The sequence below is a fragment of the Delphinus delphis genome, chromosome 15, assembly GCF_949987515.2.
Source record: "Delphinus delphis chromosome 15, mDelDel1.2, whole genome shotgun sequence".
In the NCBI taxonomy this organism is placed as follows: domain Eukaryota; kingdom Metazoa; phylum Chordata; class Mammalia; order Artiodactyla; family Delphinidae; genus Delphinus; species Delphinus delphis.
In genome coordinates, this window is record NC_082697.1 from 26,173,131 (window position 1) to 26,188,813 (window position 15,683).

Below are 15,683 nucleotides of genomic sequence, written 5' to 3' on the forward strand. Positions count from 1 at the left end.
CGAGATGCCACCTCTGCCCTCCTGCTCAAAAGGCCTTCAGGAGAATCCGAAGCAACTATTTGTCTGGGGAGGAAGCATCATCAGGCCTCAGAGGCTGCAGTGCACACTTGACCAGGATTCCTGGGAAACAGGCCCACCCACTCGGGCCCCCGGTTGGAAGGCAGCCCCAGTAGGACTTACTCTTTTTTGTTTGTTTGGCTGCGTCCCACAGCACGTGGGATCTTAGTTTCCTGATCAGGGATTGAACCTGCACCCCCTGTATTACAAGCGCGGAGTCTTAACCACTGGATCGCCAGGGAACCCCCAGGACTCACTCTTGTAGTGGGCCACCAGCTCCTGCAAGCTGCCGAAGGTGCTCCGGGGGGAGATGTAGAAGCCCCCATTGTCCAGCGTCCGGATCTTATAATGTTTCACTGTGTCCCCGTGCTGGGGGTCGTAGTCTCGCACGGACAAAGAGTAGCTCCCTGCGTGGGCCAGAGAGAAACCCCTCAGGAGTGGACTCTCGGAGGCCTGCCGCCCTGTGTCAGCAACCTGACACTCTGTAAGGCCACTACGGGCACCGTCCTGGCACCTGCTCAGTGGAGTACAGGGTAGGAGTGGGCTGTGGAGTCAGGCTTCCTGGGTGCTTCTCGGGCTGCTCCATGTCCAGCTGTGAGACCTTGGACAAGTGACCGCGTCACTTCTCTGGGCCTCAGTTTTCTCATCTGTAAAATGGGATTGGTCATACCTCCTCACCCCCATCCCATTGCCTGATGGTTAAAAGAAGTAATGCTTGTACTCAGGATGTAAACACTCATTAAATGTTGGCTGTCATCATCTTCCTTATTATCTCTTTTTCTTCCTATCATCTATCTATCTATCTGTCTATCAATCACAAAAGCCAAGATACCACACCAGTTTGGTAGAAACGCTATTTAGAAACAAACAAGCAAAAAGATAAAACAAACACAAAAATATCCAGTTCAATTATTACAGTACAAACATTGAAATGTAAGTGTAAACATTAAATGCTGTGGCAGGCTGAGTAACAGCTCCCAAGATGTCCGTGTTCTAATCCCTGACACCTGTACATATATTACCTTACATGGTAAAAGGGGTTTTGCAGATGTGATTCAGTTAAGGATCTGGAGATAGGGAAATCATCCTGGATTATCCAGGTAGGCCCAGTGTAATCCCAAGGGTCCTTATAAGAGGAAGTAAGAAGGTCAAAGTAGGATATATGAAGATGGAAAGTTGAGGTTGGAGAGATGTGAGAAAGGGGCTATGAGGCAAGGAATGCTGGTGGCCTCTAGAAGCTGAAAAAGGCAAAGAAACAGATTCTTTTGTGAAGCCTCCAGAAGGGACCAGTCCTGCGGACACTTTAACTTGAGCCCAGTGAGACTGATTTCAGAATTCTGACCCCCAGAACTGTAACACCATAAATTTATCTCGCTTTAAGCCACTAAGCTTGTGGTAATTTGTTACAACAGCAATAGGAACCTAATACGCATGGCATCACATAGACCAGAAACACACACGTCTTTCAGTCCACGGCCACGGTTCTGCTATTTGTGAGCTGAGTGTCCTTGGGCAAGTTGTCAGCCTCTCTGTCTCTCAGTTTTCTCTACCACAGTAGCACCATGTCATAGGATTTGGGGGAGGTTTAAACTGTTGCATGAATAACAGTTGATCATACATGCTAGCCACTAAGAACCTTGTCTGAATAAAAAACGAATGAAAGAAAAAATGAATGAATAGGAATAATATTCATTATAATGAATTATAGTTATAGGTATTATGATAAATGATATTATTCACTATAGTGAATGAATAACCCCACAAGGTAGAGGTTCTTTATCACCACAATGTTATAGATGAGGAGACTGAGGTCCAGGGAGGTGAAGTAACTCACCCACAGTCACACAGCTTGTAAGTAGCAGAGCTGAGAGTCAAACCCAGGCAGCAGGCTCTGGGACCCCCACTCTTAGCCACTCTGCCCAGTCAAGGTGAGGCTGGTTTGGCCGATGCTGGGTGGGGAGAAGCAGAATCCAAGAAGAAGCAGGATAGGATTTGGGGCACTTGTGCTGCAAGTTTTATTAACTCGGCGAACCCGCCTATGCCCCCACCTCCGAGGGCTATGACAGTGGCCCAAGCTCACCTTCCTGCCCCGTAGGTCTGCCCCTGTGTGCAGGATGGCCCAGCGGGAGAAGAGAAGCCGAGGGCTGTGTACGGCTTTACCTTTTTGTCCATTTCTTTTCCTCTGGGGGCTGAAAAGGGGCTTGTTGGGTGGGAGGAAATAAAGCCTAAATATTCACTGACCCAAAACACTGATTTTGAGTGGTGTTCTAGCCACATTCAGGCTTCCCCAGTTCAGATACCTAGGGAGTGAGTAGAAGGTCACACAGATGCCTTCGATTGTTGGCCCCAAAACCGTTTGCCCAGGGTACTGTGAGGTCACACTTTACGCAATTTACTGATTTCTTTGAACCAGGCAGTCTTGAGACTAAACACCGTAGTAAAGGTCCACTCTGTGTGTGAAATCCGAAATCACGAGACTCCTACTTACATTCATTCCTTTGGGAAAACGCCTCAGTTGATGTCAGTTTGAGTTACGCACTGTTTTGGGGCACTGCTCTTGCCTCCTGTGCGATGACCCGGCACAAAGCCACCCTCACAGCACAGAAATTTCAGGAAGCAGGCCTCCAACATCAAAACTTCCAAATACCTCAAAGGAGCTATTTTAAGCAGGGTCCTAGTGAAGGCCCTCCTTTGGGAGGAGGCCACCCATTTTCGTATGGAGAGAGGGAAGAGTCAGGTCTAGGGACAAGATATATTTTGATGGATATTTAAAAGAATACAAGCAGGATGTTGTTTTTAGGGGCGGTCACTGCCTCCTACTTCCATTGGCCTAAGCCGGCAGCTCTGGGGGCTGAGAAGGCCCAAACTAGGCTTGAGCAAAGGGCCGGAGGAAGCTTGGAAGCCGCGGTGGGCTGGTGAGTTGTTCAGGCCCCCATCCCCCGGGGCATTCCCCGTGGGGTAGGGGTGGGTGGGCAGGGACACAGGGCTGGGAGGGCCCGCATCACCTTTGGTGGTCTCGCTGTCCCGCATCATGAAGGAGCCCAGCACATTGCCAGGGGCCAGGAGTTGGCGCTCTGCATCCTTCCGGCTGATGCCCTTGAAGAACCACCTGGAGGGGAGGGGGGTGCAGCGTGTGAACCCGTGGCGGACAGTCCTGGCTGGCTCTCAGTGCTCTTGCCCGGCACCAGGATTCTGAGGGCCAGGCTTCCTGCGGGATCAATTTTACTCAGATTCTTTTGGGGAAAACAACCATTCTTTTAATATTTTAACATTAAAACAGACATTTTACCAAACTGGTGAATCCAGTTTGCTGAGGCTGAAACTTATGCAATTTGGGGAGCTTTCTTCAAGAAAAGTAACACAGCGTTACAAATACAAAATGCTCGTGGTCGTTCCAGCACCAGCCAACGGGAGGGATAAGGTGATGAACAGAAAGATTGGGTGGAAAAATACAGCGGTCTTAACCAACTGCGGTCAAAAATCTTACTTCTCCAAATTTCACAAGAACATTTGACCATCTTTTCAGGGTCTTGGAGGCCCATGTGAGTGAGGGCTGAGCTGTTACTGCCACCGTTCATCCTCCTCTGTGGATACAGAGTGAATATAAAGTCGGCATGCGTTTCTAAGAGAAAAGGTGAGATTTCAAATGATTTTCTACTTGGGACCATATCCTTGGACCTTTTCTTCATACTCCCTGGATGTTTGGGATCTTGGGTGGAAAAATTCAAGCAGCAGCAAACAAACCCATTCCCTGAGGAGTAGTTCATGGGCTGTGATGGAAAAACCTCAGACCAGAGGTCAGCTGGCCTTGACCCTGCCACAAATCTGCTGTGTGATTTTGAGCACGTCGTTTTCCCTCTCTGGACTCCTGTTTCCTCTGCTATCAACTGGGGAGACAGACAGCTGACATTCCTCAAGTTCTTGTTACCCACCCAACAACTCTGTGGAATCATTGCCTTTATTATCCCCACTTTATAGATGAGGAAACTGAGGAACAGAGAAAGCAAGTAACTTGCCTGGCGTCATAGAGCTAGGAAGTGGTGGGGGCAGGATTCAAAGCCAGGCAGTCTAACTCCAGAGCCCAAGGTCTTAGTCACCATTCTACACCCCCCACTTGCCTTCTTTGCTCTCATTTGGTAAAGTAATTCATGCCATGGTAAAATGTTCAAGCAATGTTAAAGGGTACAGAGTAAGAGATATCTCCCTGGCAATTCCATCCCTAGGAAGTTATCCCGCTATCTCCCTGGCAATTCCATCCCTAGGAAGTTATCCCACCGATCTTGCACAGGAGGAAGTGACATATACGCAAGGAGATTCACCGCAGCACAAGACTGGAAGCAGCTTAAGTGACCGCTGGCAGGGGATGGTGGGGCATCTACGTGACAGACACTGCAGCTGTGAAAAGGAGGATACTGTAGGTGCTGCACGGAAGAGCTGAACAAAAGGAGTAGAACAGTGTGCGTTCAATCTGCCACTTGTGTAAAATGGAGGGAGATATATGTATTTTCTTAATCAAGTATAAAGCATTTGGGAGGACGTACAAGAAACTGGTTGCTTCTGGAAGGGAAGTAGCTGGGTGGGGATAGGGTGGGAGGAACACTTTTCACTCTTTATCCTAGGTCCTTCTGCACCATTTGCATTTTGAAACATTTGAAAATATTGCCTATTTCAAGGCAGATGAGGAAATAAGATCTCATCCCACGCTGATTCCAGTGCCCCAGCTGCCCTCCCCAGAAGCAGCCTCTGTGAGCAGTTTCTTGATGCAGACACAAGAACCCAGGAGTGTAAGACTCACATAGGTATTTAGGTCAGTGGTTCTCAAGGTGCGGGAGGCAGACAGCGAACCCGTGAACAACCAAGGAAACAAGATCATTTTTGCTAGTGAGAAGTGTCTAGAAGGAAGTAAAATGGGTTTCCATGAGAGAGAGAGAATCTCAGAGGGGACCTGCTTGAGACCGGGAAGGCCTCTCTGAGACTGGAAAGATGAGAAGGAGCCAGCCAGGCAAAGAGCCCTAGGAAGAGCGTGCCAGGCAGGGGAGACAGTGAGTGCAAAGGCCCTGAGGCAGGAGCAAGGCTGGCTCTGTTCATGCTTCCTTCTGGAGGGCGGGGAAATAGAATACTCACTCTTCTGTCTCCAGAGAGTTGACTCGGGCAACGTAGTTGCTTGGGATGTAGCCCTCTTTCCGGGTAGCCAGGGATCGTGCTCTCCACCACTCCCCAGATCTGAGGGACAGGAGGAAGCAAAGGGGTCAGAGGGCGGGAGGACCACTCCTCGTCCTCTTGGGCCCCCCAGCCTTGGCCTGGAATACCCCCAACACCAGGAAGCCGGTAGGGTGAAGGGCAGGGCCGCTACTGTCTCCGCTCCCAGCCTTCACCCCGTTAAGGTAAATACCTTTACAACAATCCCCACTGTGCCTCTGAAGGTCTGCCCAGGGCTAGAATCAAGCCCTGTACCTGCATTCAGAGTCCTAGGTTTGTGGCCTCACTCTTATTCCCTGGACTTGTGGCCTTGGCCTTATTAGCCATATGTAAGGTGGGGCCCTATGCCCATGGCAGACTCACAGTGGCTCGTTGGGGCTGAGAGCCAGAAGGAGTGGGCTCAGGAGTCTGACCAAGCATAACCACTCCCATCCTTGGGCCCCAGGACATACTAGACACTACATCCACTGATGGTGAAGATGGTAGGAGATTGGAGGTAGCAAGCTCAGAGATCCATGGATTTCTGAATGCAAAGTCACCTCAGCAGGGTCTGGTCCATAGGTAAGGCTGCAGCTTAATCATAGGAGTCCAAGGAAGGCTTCCCTGAGAACGCACTTTCTACTGTCCATCCTTGCCTGGATGTGCCATTAGCAAGTATGCAAGCCCCTTTACTGTGGCTGTAAGCCAGGTTAACAGCAAACTCTTCTTCCTTTATTATGATCAGGTTCTCATCAGTCATTTACACCCTAGTGTAATATAGTTTATCAGGTCCTTTACTGAAGCACAAGAGAGCAAAACTGAGTATTGGAGATAGGTATGTCTTAGAGGGGAGTGGAATGGGGACTCACTCTTCCAGGACCACCATCTCGTCCCCCTTCTGGAAACTGAGGTCTTCATGGTGAATGGCCTCGTAATCATACAAGGCAACCACAATGATCTCCTCAGAACCTGCTGGGAAGAGAGACATGTGGGATGGTGAGGCTTTATCTGAGCACACCCACAGTCCTGGGTGTTTCCCACCCCAACACCTGGCACCCAGCCCTGGACCCCTTGATGTGTCTGTCTCGTGATATAAGTAAGCATCTTGCCATGCCAGCTGCGATTCTTGAGTTTAAAGCTAACGGAGTTTTGTTCATGTTATGAAACAACATTATAGAAAAACAATAGCTTGTACTAAGTGCTTTGGGGGAAATTTATGGGATTTTCAAGAGTGGTTTTGACTGTTTGGGATTTTTGCCTCAAGCTCTGACTGAGAACCTAACCTAATCCGCTACATAACATGACTCCACTACACGTGCTTGCCAGCTACTTACCCTCTGTGGACCCTGGTGGGTTGCCGTTGCTACTGTCAGGCCACTGTGGGGAAGAAATGGGAGAAGGGGATGAATCCAATAGTGTGTGTGTAGCCATGGAAGGTCTGTGTCAAAAAGGATATCCCAGCCCCGTGAGTCATGGGAGGAGGCCCAGAGAGGGCTGGGAAGTACCCAAGGTAACACAGCACATTAGGGGCACAGGCAGCACAAGGATGCAGGTCTCTTGGGTTGTAGGCTCTGCCTTCAGCCTTGGACATACTGGGGGACGTACTTGTGCCTTCCCCTCGACATACAGTGAGGGGCTTGGTCCAGATCAGTGTTTTCCAAGCTATGTTTGAAGAAACCCTAGGTCCACCAACGTGGCCCATGAATAAAGGCTCCACTATGTATGTGAAACAACATAAGTGTCTGTCCAAAGGGGAATTGGTTCCTACACTGTGGTGCTCTAAGCAGCCCTTATAAAAGGGAGGCCGCTTCCTTCCTGACACAATGAGACCTCAAAGATATATTGTTGAGTAAACAAAGCTAGTTCTTCAGAATGGTAAATATGATACATTGGTATAAAACACATACTCAAACATCCTAAACACTTTCTGTGGACACATACTGTACACATGTGAGTGTAAATTCACGGAAAAAGGTTTGCAAGGTTCCATGCCAAACTGACAACAGCTGATACCTCTGAGGTAGGGTGTGGGGCATTGGTCAGCAGAGACTATAGCTTTCACTGAAATCTGTGATTTTTATTTTCAAGGAGAATGAATTTGTGTGTTACACACATAAGTAAACATTAATTTAAAGAAATAGGTTTGGGAAACACTAAGAAGTATATCCTTTTTGGGGAGAGTCACAAAGCCCATTACAAAGATTTATAAAGGCTCTGAGTCCTACAGGGAAGGAGTGTTTGGCCCAGTGTTTTGCAAACTGATATGACCTGGGAACCCTTTCTCAGTTACTAACTTACTGCTGAACCAGTGCTCTGAATGAGGGGAACAGTGAATGGCTGATAATAGCGTCCCTTAAACCTGATGCTCAGAGAGAACAGCCAGAAACTGGCGGGAGAAAATCCTCTGCTTCCCACTGCTGACAAGCCAGAAGGCCTCAGAGAACCTGAGAACCTGGAGCCCTGGCCACAGAAAGGGCCCCGGGACATGCAGGCCAGGTGAGAAGCAGACCTGGGAGTGACTTAGGGTTTAGGATGTCAGCTCAGGATCTCGTGTAACCTCAGGCTGTATTAATAGATGTCAAGTGTCAGAAGGAGGGAGGTGAATATTCCAGTCTTCTCCCATTTCCATGTGTTTGGGGCAGGACTAAGGGGCAGGTGTGTGATCCAGGAGTAAGGGTTATGGGGTAATATGCCTCCCTTCAACACAAGGAAGAACCTTCTAAGGGGCACCTCTGCCTCTGCAGGCAGCGAGCAGAGGCTGTCCTTCCTGGACAGCCTCAGGTAAGGGGATGGACGAAAGGATCCTATAGGAGAGAGAACCTAGCCCTGAGTTTAGGAAGACCCAGCTCTGCTGCTTCCCAGCGGTATGAGCCCAGGGGAGCCATTTAACCTCTTTGAGCCTCAGTCAGCCTGGCTGTAAAGTAAAGTAACTCCAGCCTCAGTTTTTGGTGAGGATTAATGAACAGAAATACCTCACTCCAGTGCCCGGAACATAGTAGGTTTTCAAAGAACAGTAATGATTATTACAACTGTTACTGCTGCTCTTAGTACTGTTGTCCCTTTACTAGTACGATTATTGTAATCACTACTATTGCTACTGCTACGGCTCTTCTGACTATCACAACTACCATTACTAGTGGGGCTACTTCTATGGCAACTACTGCTCCCAGGACCCCCACTATTGCCACCATGACTACTGTTCCTGTCACTAGCATTTGGCTCTGTTACTCTTGTTCCTACCCCTGGGACATTGGAACCTGCACTGCCCAAGTTTCAATCCTTACAATCAGGTGGTCTTCAGCAAGTTATTTAATCTCTCTGTGTCTCATCTGTAAAATGGGTATAATATAAATTGTGACCTACAAGAGCACTATTGTGAGGATTAAAGGTGTTAGTAACAGTAATGCACTTAAGGTAGGGCTTGGCTCATCGTAAGCTCTGTAGAAGTGTAAGAGAAGTAAGCAAATAACCTCTGCTAGCATTACCACTTCTCTCATTTACTCTTTCTGCTTTTGTTCCTACTGCTATTGCTGTTGTATTCCCACTAGTATTGTTGTTTCTGTTATTGCTACCATTGTTATTACAGTTACTGCCATGATGCTGATACTGTCATCATTCCTGTCATTACTTCAACTGCTGTTGTCACTAACCTGCTCACTCATGACTCTCAGTACTGCTTATGGTACTTCCTAGGTGTGAGGCCGGCCATGCCCCCTGGGACCTGGTCACCCAGGCTGATGGGCCAAGGCCTGGGCAGTGGGACAAGGGGCAGTGACATCCCTGCCCTGGGTGCTTGGTGCAGGGGTATCCTGGGGAGTCAGGGAGCTGCTGGCAACCGGTAAGCTCCATTTCACCCCAGGCTCACCCTGCTCGCCCTTGGGAAAACAGGAAGCGGTGAGGGCAGGTTGGGGCAGCCCCCGGGCTGCCGTTGGTCTCCCCTTTCTTCCCCAACTCACCCGCTTGCCCAAGGACGTGGGATCCGGCACATACAAAGCGCTGTGTGGGCTGGTGTCGGGCTCCGTTTTTGAGACCTTGCCTCCATCCCGGAGGAACCTGGACTTCACACACCCCATCCTGTGGTAAAGAGAAGGGAGATGAGCCCCGCTTGCTCTGAGCCCCACACGGGGGAGTCTTTGATGCTGGGCTCTAGACCCCGTGTTCCCAGGCTGGCACCCTGTCACCTTCCCTGTCTCCCCTCCCCCTCTCTGCCCCCCTCACCCCACCCTGGCCACGTGGAGCTCACTCTGCCCTTGTCATCTCTGGGCTTCCCCACACCACGCCTGGCCCGCACCCACACAGAGCTGACAAGCTGTCGTAGTCATGCTACCAAGGACCCCTGCGATGGGGAGTTTATTGAGAATAAATCGTGATGATCATTGAAATTCAACAGGCGGAGCCTCGGAGCAGAGTGGGGGGCGGGTGTGGGAGCTGCCAGTTCTGGGGTCAGAAAGCCTGAGCTGACGCTTGACCCCTCCCTCCCCAACTAGCAGCTCACTTACCATGCCCCCTGCTCCCCAGTCTCAGTTCCTCATCAGCAAAGTGGGGATAATAATACGACCTACTCGCTGGGCGTTGGGAGGACGAGAAAGCACGTGGGTGGGGAAATACTCAACACAGAGTCAGGCTCAGAGCAAATGGTGAAGTAAAACTATACTCTCGTTATATAACGTCAACATTTTATATAAACTGATAAGGATCGGGTCACATAATGTGGCTCAAACAATCAAGGTCATCATATTCCTCACATCATTTTCTAGTTGCCTTCTAACAGCTTCCTTCCTTCTTCCCTCCCTCCCCCTCACCCCTTTGTCTTTTTTTCTTCCTTCCCTTCTTTCTCTCATGGATTTATTTGGTCATTCAACCATTCATTTACTCAGCAAACGTTTACTGAGCACTCTTCTAAACCATGATTAAGACAAGCAAGCTCATGCCCTTACGGAGCTCACTCTGGAGGTGGATGGGAGACACAGACGATAAACAGGTAACAAATAAATAACAAGATAAATGCAGTTAGTGAAAAGTGTGAGGATGATGAAAGAGGATGTGATCAGGAACAACTATGCGGGGCCTCTTTACACAGGGCGGTTGGGGAAGGCCTCTCTCAGGAGGTGATATTGGACCTGGGGCCTGACTGACACAAAGGAGCCAGTTATGTAACACTCTGAGGGAACAGTGTTCCAGGCAGAGGGAACAGCGAGTTCAAAGGAATGTGATTGAAGAGAATCAGGCACTGAAAGGAGGCCAGTGTGACTGGAGACCACAGGCAGCAGAGAGAGGATAGCATGTGACAAGGATGCCCCATGTTGTGAGGAGTTTAGATTTGATTCTAAGGATGATGGGAAACCATGGAAAGTTTCAAGCAGAAGGATGACAGGGTTCAGTGTGTACTTTAAATAATCCCACTGGCTGCTCGGTGGAGTATGGACTTTAGTGAGCAGGGCAGGGAGCCCTGTCCACTGCAGGAGTCCAGGCTTGAGATGATGGTGGCCTGGCCCGGGGTGGTGGCTATTAAGGAGGGGGTAAGAAGTGGACAGATTCGGGGGACATTTTGGAGGTAGAGCTGACAGACTTTGCTGGTGGATTAATCAAATTTAAAGACACTTAAAGAAAACACTTTTACCTGATCAGAGTCAAAACTTAATTGTTAAAGTGGCAGAAACTTTTTCTTTCTTTTCTCAAAATGTGCACATGTATTTGCTGAGAAGATAGGCTGTGAGCCGCCACATAAGGAAGTAACTGTCTTCCTCATCTCTACACAATCACAATTTTCTTCTAAAGCAGTTAGAACTCAGTTATACTTATCTTGTTAAAATAAACATGTGTTTGTGGCTTAAGAAATAACCCCAAATTCCTAGGTTAACGAGAGTTATTTTTTTAAGATTCTTTTTATTTACAAGGATGTTTTCTGTCTGTCCTGGTGGGAACTGGGAACAGTTTACCACATCAAGACTTGAGCGGGTTTTGCTTCATTCGCCTTTTGCGAATAAAGTCAGGAACTAATCCAGACTCCTGGAGTGCTAGATCATTGAAAAATGATTGCAATGAATCAGTGCTTTATAATGTACTTGTGTGCATCGAAAACAAAAACCAATACCTCTCTGACTTGTGATAAATATGGTTTACACTTGTGGGAAATAAAACAGCATATTGTGTGGTTTTGTATGACAAAATTATATTACGTTTCATATATTTTGATTAGCTTAAGGGTGTTCTGGGAAGAGCATAGCTGTGTGAGGTACAGCCGCTCCCTCCACCTCTCTGAGTACCTATTGGGTATGCCTTACATCATCAAGTTACAGATTCAGCATGGCCACAGGGTCTCGAGGGATGGGCCTCCCCAGGCATGAACACGCATGATCCATGGATGGTGGGGTTCTACCTCCCGGGGTGGCTGCAATCACAGATGAGTTGAGGAGTGTAAAGGTGTGTGCCACACAGTAAGTGCGACAGAAATGTTAACCTTAACCGTTTCCATTCCCTAGCAGATGTGGCACTGCCCTGGAGCATAAAGCAAGCACTGTTTGCAAGTCCTTTGGCCTACAAGTGTAGAGATACCACAGTACTCTAGAAGTTAACTTTTTTAAATAGGGAATTCCCGTTAGTTCAATTTTTGCACAATAAAGTTTTTTTTTTTTTAAAGTGATGTACTAGCAGGAGTCAAATTTGCATAAAATGTGATTTCCCCCTAAGTCAAGAGAACCATTCTACTGCCCGGTCTGGAGCGGCCTCAGAAATGCTTATTTTCACGACCACTAGACCTAGCCATGTAACGTGAGCCACGTATATAATTAAAAATTTTCTACAGCCACATTTTTTCAAGGTAAAAAGAAACAAGGGAATTAATTTTAAGATGTATTTATTTTTCCCAATATGTCAAAATTATTAACATGTAATCAATATAAAATTATCATTGAGATACTTTATATATATATATTTTTTCATGCTGAGTCTTCACATCCCAGGGTGTGTTTTACACGTACGGCACATCTCAGCTAGGACTTGCCATGTTTCACGTGCTCAAGACCTGTCTGTGGCTCAAGCTACTGTACTCAGCAGTGCAGATACAGAAGGTTTCCATCTCTGCAGCACAGCAGAGGCTGGTCTTGTTCACGTCTGTGTCCCTCAGCGCTTAGCTCAGTGCCTCCCTGGCACACGGTAGGAGCATAGTGCACCGTTAGTGAGTAAATACATGCCCAGAGCCCACGCTTCATGTGGTCAGGCCAAAGTAAAAGCATCAGGACCCGGTTCCTGCTCCAGTTGGGATGGGAAGACTGGACATACAGAACTACATTCCCAAGAAGCTGTTAGGCATTGGCAAGGACAGTCAGAGCCATGCAAAGACTGCTACAATACTTACTGAGTGAGAAAAGCAAACTGCAAAACATATATAATATCAAGCCATTTTGTAAAATGAATATATATCCGGGTTCTGTCACTAACATGTGTATGTTAGTTTGTTCATAGGAAAAACAACCTGTTTATAATAATTGAGCAGCAGGATAATGAGTTGGGTTTTGAAGAATGGGAAGGATTTCAATAAAGATTGGGGGAAACTCAAGAATGTTCCAAAGAAGCACTGACTTTCAAAAAGGATTTGAGGGAGCTTATAATATTAAACCATATACAGAGCACTTCAAGACTCAAAAGGGTTATGCTACACCATTTAGAAAGGAAAGATTATTGAACCAGAAGCCTAGGGTGCTACTGCTACTGCCATTGAGTAGTAGATCTATCTCTGAGTTTCCTAGCAGCCAAGATAAAAATGGCAATTTGTACATTGTTAACATAAAATCCCAGGAAGCATGGCAATTTACTGAGAGAAACAAATATTTTTTGAGCCCTAAATTCAAAAGAGAATTTATTATGCGGATCATCCTATAAAGGTCACTGGAGAACACAATGAACAGTGATTTGGCAGCAAAGTCTGCTGTATGTTGACAAGTAGTCCCCAAATACATGACGCTGATGTTTGGGTGGGTTTGGAAACCATGGGATGGGGGTGGGGAGAGGGCGAGGGAAGAGGTTTATATATCCCAGGGCTTCTCTGCAGAGTGGGGGCTGCACAGTTGCTTGAACTGAGTGAGAAATGTAAGAGTGCCTGGCTACTCAGAGTGTGGCCAGCATGAAGACCAGCAGCATCTTCGAACGGGAGGCGTTAGAAATGCAATCTCGGGCCCCACCTCCCAAATCGGAATGTGCGTTTTAACAAGGCTCAGGTGATTCACGTGATCATTCTAATTGAGAACCGGGCAGAGTGAACGTTTTTTGCTCTTGCTTCCTCAGCATCCATCCCTTTTCTGATAACAGTGCCTGGATATTCCTTGGGCACCCAGCTTCTCCCACTCAATGGGCTTTCAGGGGGCTACCCCACCCTTGCCTTCAGGGATTGACAACTTGATACAGGCCCAGCCCATTCGAGAATTCCATGTTCCACGACAACCAATGGTGCTTGGTTCAGTTATAGGTATGTACGTGATCCTAGCCGAGGCAGAGTCTGCCCTGAGGTTTTGCTGGAAAAATTAGGGAAAAGGCACTCTCTTTCCATAAGCGTTGATGTGGATGTGAATGTAGATGTAGGTATAGATGTGGACGTCGATGTAGATATGAATGTGGATGTGGATGTAGGTATAGATGTAGATGGAGATGTGGATGTGGATGTAGATGTAGTTATAGATGTGGATGTAGCTATAGATGTGGATGTGGATGTAGCTGTGGATGTGGATGCAGGTATAGATGTGGGTATAGATGTAGATAGGGATGTAGAAAACTGGAGCTCTTGGGAGTCATCCTGACATCATGAAGGGAGGGACTGCCTTTGAGTGAAGCCATCACAAAGGACAGCAGAGCTGAACAATGGAGACAATGTGATTCCTGAAGACATGTTTGAACACCTGGATCCAGCTATGCCTAAAACTTTCCAACCTCAGAATTTTTGTAATTCATGAGCAAGTAAATTCTCAATTCTGCCTAAGCCGGTTTGAGTTGGATTTCTGCCACTTGTACCCAAAGAGTCCTCACTGATTCTTGCATATTCCTGGGCCACACTCTGGATTGAATGAACTAGAGTTTCTGGGGATGTAGGCCTGGAATCTGCATTTCTAACAATTCTTTAGGAGATTCTTATCACACTAAAATTTGAGACCAACCTATGTAGTGGAATAAAGGTCAAACTTGGGATCTGAATACTTGGGTTTGGATCCCAGCTCTGCCACTGACTGGCTGTGTAACCTTGAGTAAGTCACTTCCCCTCTCTGAGCCTCATTTTCTTCCCTGTACGATAGAAGGCACTTGCTTCTCAAGCTTGTGGGACAGAGATGTGAAAGGCTTTTTAAAATTTCTGAAAACACATGTTTCTTGTCTAATCTGATTCGAAACCAGGCTCTGAGAGCAGAAGTGGCCTGCCTGGCCCCAGACTCACTTAGAACAGCTGATCCCTGACAAAGACACTTGCTCAGGTCACTGCTGAACTCCTGGGACCTGAAACCGGCTCCTCGTCCCCTCAGCTTCTGCAGGTGCTGCATGGAAGGGAAATGAGAAAGTCCAGCTTGCTTGGCCTGGCTGCCTCCCATGGTCACCATGCTGGCTGTGGAGGCCTCAGAGCCGCCTCCTGAACTCTCAGAGCCAAGCCCAGGTCCTGCCTGTGCATCCTGTGGATTGGGTGGGAGATGGTTTTCTAGGAGCTTTTAGGCTCAAGCAGAGGCTTGTGAGGGCTGGGGGAGAGGAGCCCTGGAGTTTGGTCCCACCTCTGCCACAGACTCACTGTGTGACCTCAGGCAAGTCCCAGCCTCTCTCTGGGCCTCAGTTTCCCCAAATATGAAGTGAGATGTTGGATGATAAGTTCTCTGAAGGGAACAGCTATAGTTCTTTCCTGAGTTGCATCTACTCCTCCTTCTTTTGACAACAGCTCCCCAGTTTTCTTTGGGAACCACCCTTCCCCCATTCTCAACCCATGGATTGCGGTAAAGCTGACTTCAACCTCTGGCTGTAGGGGTGGGTCTGTGACCAAGTCTGGCCAATCAGTAATAGAAGTAGAGATGGGCATGTGACTCAATCCTGGCCCGTGAGAATCATCCGTTTGGCTGGAAAAGAGGCTTGCAGTTGCAAAGCAGAGCCAAGAAATGAAGAAATACAGATTCTCCAGCCCTACCTGAAGTTGATGTGCTCGTGGACTTTCCAATAACCCCCTTCCTCTGTTTGAGCCAGTTTGAGTTAAATTTCTGCTCCCTTAAACCTCAAAGGGTCCTGCCCAGTGCAAAGGAAATTCTTACAAGGGATTGCAATTCATACTCAAGTGTTAATGGCTTACGGGAAAGACTGCCTTGATAGGAAGTTTGATGGAAGAAAGTAAAGAGAGTACTAGACCCATTAGAGTAGGTGAGGGTGTGTGAAGTATGGACCCCATGAAGATGACGGCACTGAAGCCATGCTTAGAAAGGGCTTCCATACAT

General features: G+C 47.7%; 1 protein-coding gene across 2 annotated transcripts in view; it reads right to left on the minus strand.

The window, feature by feature from the left end:
* The window catches only part of HCK (HCK proto-oncogene, Src family tyrosine kinase), a 38,995-nt gene that overhangs the window by 15,054 nt on the left and 8,258 nt on the right, over window positions 1–15,683 (minus strand). The window contains exons 2-7 of one of the 2 annotated variants that reach the window (XM_060032787.1): window positions 9,192–9,309; window positions 6,570–6,612; window positions 6,105–6,204; window positions 5,182–5,280; window positions 3,063–3,166; window positions 315–464 (exon numbers count right to left, since the gene is read on the minus strand). In XM_060032787.1, the coding sequence (XP_059888770.1) occupies window positions 315–464; window positions 3,063–3,166; window positions 5,182–5,280; window positions 6,105–6,204; window positions 6,570–6,612; window positions 9,192–9,308 (613 nt within the window). In that variant the 5' untranslated portion in view covers window position 9,309. Of the gene's footprint in view, window positions 1–314; window positions 465–3,062; window positions 3,167–5,181; window positions 5,281–6,104; window positions 6,208–6,569; window positions 6,613–9,191; window positions 9,310–15,683 lie in introns of both variants that reach the window. The other variant, XM_060032786.1, reaches the window with a different exon arrangement.